This window comes from Pterocles gutturalis, unplaced genomic scaffold (genome assembly GCF_000699245.1).
Source record: "Pterocles gutturalis isolate BGI_N339 unplaced genomic scaffold, ASM69924v1 scaffold26880, whole genome shotgun sequence".
Lineage (NCBI taxonomy): Eukaryota > Metazoa > Chordata > Aves > Pterocliformes > Pteroclidae > Pterocles > Pterocles gutturalis.
The window spans coordinates 1-4638 of record NW_010141639.1 but is presented as its reverse complement, the minus strand read 5'-3'; the positions used below and the strand labels follow the sequence as shown (position 1 = coordinate 4638).

Here is a 4638-nt window from a genome sequence, read left to right as displayed (position 1 = left end):
GTTTCTTGTCCCTGCTGCTGTAAGGCAGAGCAGGGAGCCGATGGTGGTCCATGCAACAAGATGCTCTCTTCAGGTGGAGGGAAGCTGCGGTGCCAGCTCTTGTGCCTTGCTGGCGTGTGCCCCTCAGCAGGGGACGGTGGACCCGGCTCCGCTGGCGCTGTGGGTGCCAGGAGCTGCACGAGCCCATGGCACTGGTGTCCTGCCAGGCTCCTGCGGCTTGTGCTGGGTTTTGCGTGCCTAGGACAGAACACAAAGCTGTCATGGTGGCTGGGTTTGTGAGTTGAACTCCCTGGTGGGAATTGGTCAGAAGCTCATGTTTGGAAATGCCTCTGAAGGCGTTTGGTCCCTGCCAGGGTGGGGGGCTCCCGGCTGGCCTGCTTGGGGCCTGGCTGGCAGAGCGCTGAGGGGCGGAGGGGTCCGGGAAGGCTGGACATCCTCCACAAGGACATGGTGAAGGTGCGTGAGCCGCCCGTCCCCCTGTGCTGAGAGGACGGTGCTGAGCAGAGGCTGCAGGGCACAGAGCAACAGAGCACTCGTCTGTATTTCTGCAGCAGGAACTGCCCCAGGCTCCCTGCCAGCCCGTCCTCTTTCTGTTCCTTAGGGGTGTTCAGAAAGAGGTTGTGTTTCCTTGAGCAAAATAAAGGGAGTTTCTAGATCTCCTAGACCAGTACTACCTGGGCCAGACTGTGATCTGATAGGCATTGAGAAAAATACCCAACCAGCATCACAGAAAATACAACAAACCATTTTGCTATCTGACCCTAGAGAAAAGTTACACTGATAACGCTGCTTAATGGGATTTATGAAGACTCGTTATCTATGGGTTTTCTTTCTAATTGGTTTGTTGCTTATGAAGTTATCTCTGGCAGTACTTGTAAGCATCTTGCTGTTATGTATGGCCTTGGAAAGTATCTTTCAGGGAAAAACACCGGCAGAGAGAAGAAGAATATTCTTGAAACCCCCTTCACCAGTTACCTGTGTCACAGAAAGTTTTTTTGTTTTTTTTTTTTTTTAAAGGAGATAATCAGTTGGCATGCATTGAACTTGCAGTGCTGAGTTTGTCACATCCCGGTAAGATCTTCCAAAGCTCTGACTGTGTGTCCTGTGACAGTAATGCTGTTGTAAAATAGTTCAGCCTAAATGAAGCAAAATCTAGTCTAATCAATTTTGAGTTGTTTTTAAAGCCTGGTTCAAAATTATTTTCTTAACAAAATGCAAAAAGAATTTTCTCATAGTGTCAAAAACACTGATAAACAAATTCAAAAGTAAATAGAAAATAAAAGCTGCAGATTTTCTTTCCAGGCTCTCCTGAAGGCTTGGGTACCCAAAGCGGGTAGAGGAGAGCCTGCAGAGGAGACTCAAGCCTGGGACCGATTCGGGGGTTATGAAGGCAGCTCAGCCAGTACGTGAGTGGGTCTGTGGGAGATGATGGAACTGAACAGTGAAAACAGAGTGATGGGGCTGGGTTTATGCCCCCAACCGAGGCACCTATACTAAGAACACAGACAAACAGTTTAAATGTCCCCTACAGCCAGCAAAGAGAGAAGCTGGTGTTGTGATCAGGAGTGCTTGGCATCATCCTGCTCTTGGGAAGGGTGAACTGCTGCACCCGGGCTGTCCACAGTGACGCGGGGGCTCTGTGGCAATAGCGCCTGCACTTCCTTACATCTGTCTGGACACCCCGTGTGCTGTCCCCGGCTCAGCTGTCTCAGGGCTCCTTTAACTGGCAGCGGCAGCCAAAGCTGGGCTGTGTCCCGCAGGAACTGCAGGGAACAAATCCCCCAGCATTGGCGGGAGCCTGGTATGGGGATCCTCCTGGGACTGATGTCAGCTGAAGCTCTAGGTGCTTCACAGACAACACAAATGAAGTTCTCTGCAATAAGCCTGTGTGCAGCCTTGGGGATTGTTGGATCCAGCGCTCTCTGCTTGCAGGCAGCCAGCTCGCATTATCCTGTTGAAGAATGCATTGAGTTGCACCCTTGAGTGAAGTCCTGTGACTTCACAGTTTCTACTGTGTAACAAATCATTTCACCCATAACTGTAAAGCCAACATTGCCAGAAAACCTGCCTATTTGCCATAAAAATGGAATAAATGGGTCTAATCCATCAAAATATAGTGAGGGTTGTTTTGTTTTGTTTTCTCTTGACATTTGAGAGCTAGCCTTTAAATTGCTTATTTACAAATAAATGTCTTAAAGATGTTCTTCGGCTGCTTGCTTTGGGGAGTGGGGTGGTCCTGCTTGGCTGTGCGTGACTGCAGCATTATCTGTCCATTCTGCATGTGGGAAACTCTTCCCTCTGCAGCACGGTCTCGGTGCTAACTTCACAGCTGTTTTCATAACCAGGGACCCTGTTGTAGACTAATGGCCCAGGCATTGTTTTCTGCTGAAGCTTTCTGAAAAACAGGAAGCTGGCCTCCTCAGATGAAGGTACAGTGGCCCCTGTGTTCTGCTCCTGCAAGCTGGATCAAGCTGCAACTAAGAACAAAAGAGCAGAGAAGGCAAAAAATATTGTTTCATTTCTTTTCTCTACTTACAAATTTGGATGGAATGCAGGGATTGGCTTCCCAAAGAGAGAATTGTTTCGAATTTTCTGCACCTGAAATCTCGCTGGTGAGTCCGTGTGACATTTCAAGAAACAGCATCCTGAACCACTTAGGGATGTACTGCAATGACTTGTCAGCAGGTCAATGAGATTAGATCTAGATGGGGATTGTGATTTACAGAAATGGAATGAACAAGACCTTCAAATTTGAAGGAGGAGAACATTTCACTGAGAACAGATAATCTGAATTTTTTTCTGACGTGCGCAGTTTAATCCTTCTAGAAGGTGTTTGTATCCACATTTCCCTCTAAGTGCCACGTCTCCAGCGCTCAGCTAAAAGACCTCGACAGTGGGCATGCAGTAAAGGGTGGGCTCCTCTGATTTTTGCAAACTTGTCTTGCAGCTCTGCAGACCAGGTGACGGTGCATTTTATAAACCGGGATGGAGAGCGGCTTACGGCCACAGCCAAAGAAGGGCAGAGTTTGCTGGAAGTGGTAGTCAATCAAAACGTGGCCATTGATGGATTTGGTAGGTGTTACACAAGGGTATGAGATCTTGGGGTTTTTGTGTCTGCGGTGTGACCAGGGTACCTGGGAACAGTGCAGCTGTAGACATGCGACTGTCCTGGTGAGACCATGGAGCCAGCTTCTCTTCCCCAGCAGCTGCTTGCTGGGCTGGCTACCACCCTGAGATGGCAGTGTGACTTCCACACTGTCGCTGCTGGGATTCCAGTGGCCTGTGTCAGTGCGTTTGGTTAGAGCTGGTGTACAAATGAGAAGACTGCTGGTGATCCTCCCACAGAAGAGGCAGGCTGAAATCCACATCCATCTGTTGTGTTTTCTGGCATCGCTTTTCACATGCTCCAGATCTGCTGAAGGACCTTTTCCCACACTGTTCCCAAAGATGATCTCTCTCACCCCCTTGTTTTTCCTGATCTGCTGTCACTCCCTTGTTTCTCCACCAGGTGCCTGTGAAGGGACGTTAGCCTGCTCCACCTGCCACCTCATCTTTGAGCAGGATGCCTTCCAAAAGCTGGGTGCCATCTCGGATGAGGAGCTGGACATGCTGGACTTGGCATACGGGCTCACTGAGACGTAAGCCTCCCTGCTGATTGCAGCAGATTCTCAAGCCTCTGAGGCAGATTCTCAGTGCCTGGCACCTGTTTCCAAGGGGATGGGACTTATCCTGTATTGTGGTTGTGCCTCTGGAGCTGCTTTCTCTTGGGGCACAGGAGGCTTTTAACAGGAACTTTAGTGAAAACCCAGCCCGGACCACACATCCCAATGCGGGTGGGGAATTTATTCCTTTACTGTGGGAACAGATGAGCCTCACTTAATGTTTTCTCCTCAGATCTCGCCTTGGCTGCCAGGTGTGCATTAAGAAGTCGATGGATGGTCTGACAGTGCGAGTCCCCATGGATGTATCAGATATCAGGAGGCAGCAAGAGGTTGGAAAGCAAAGCAAACAGTAACTGGAAGAGACTCCTGCACAACTCACGTCCTGGTTTTAGGTGTGGCAGGGTGCTTCGCTTTTGGTTACACTATTGCTTTTTGTGGCTGGCTTGCAGCAGACCCCAGAGGTTTGATGCAGCATAAATGCCTGTTGGGCAGATGATCTGTTTAAACAAAGCTTAGTGCTAGGGTCTTTGGTACGTGCTTTAACTTAAGTGCTTAAGTGCTCTGCTGCCTGCAACTGGACTAAAGCTGTGGCTTTACATTTCCCTGGGCGGCAGACAGTAAACTTCTGTGCTGTATGTGACTCGCCCTCTCCTTTGAAATTTAAGGAATTCTGCTGTTCTAAGTAACTGCTGGGAATTTTGCAAGGTGTGGCTCTTTAACTGCAGAGCAGATTTTTCCCAATTTGGGAAGTTCAAGAAAAGATACCCTGTCGTGCCCTGGGGACAGCTGCTGAGCAGCCCTGGGATCCGGGCTGAGCCTGGTGACAAGGACAGACCGATAACCGTCGGAATGGTGAGGCTTCCAGCCAGAGGGAAACGCTCTCTAGGAATCTGCAGTGTTACAGCTCCCCGAATGGTTCTGTGCCATCAGCTGCTGCTCACTGAGCGTTCCCGTGGCTGTGCTCCCCCATACATCC

The 4638-nt window shown here is 49.6% G+C and overlaps 1 protein-coding gene across 1 annotated transcript; it reads left to right on the top strand.

Moving 5' to 3' along the window:
* Positions 1-353: 353 nt before the first annotated feature.
* LOC104460096 (adrenodoxin-like) lies at positions 354-4015 on the top strand (the record flags this gene model as incomplete). The annotated part of the gene is made up of 4 exons (XM_010084099.1): positions 354-456; positions 2871-3072; positions 3509-3638; positions 3895-4015. Coding segments are annotated over 4 exons (556 nt in total), but the record flags the coding sequence as incomplete, so codon positions are not given.
* Between the last annotated feature and the right edge of the window lie 623 nt (positions 4016-4638).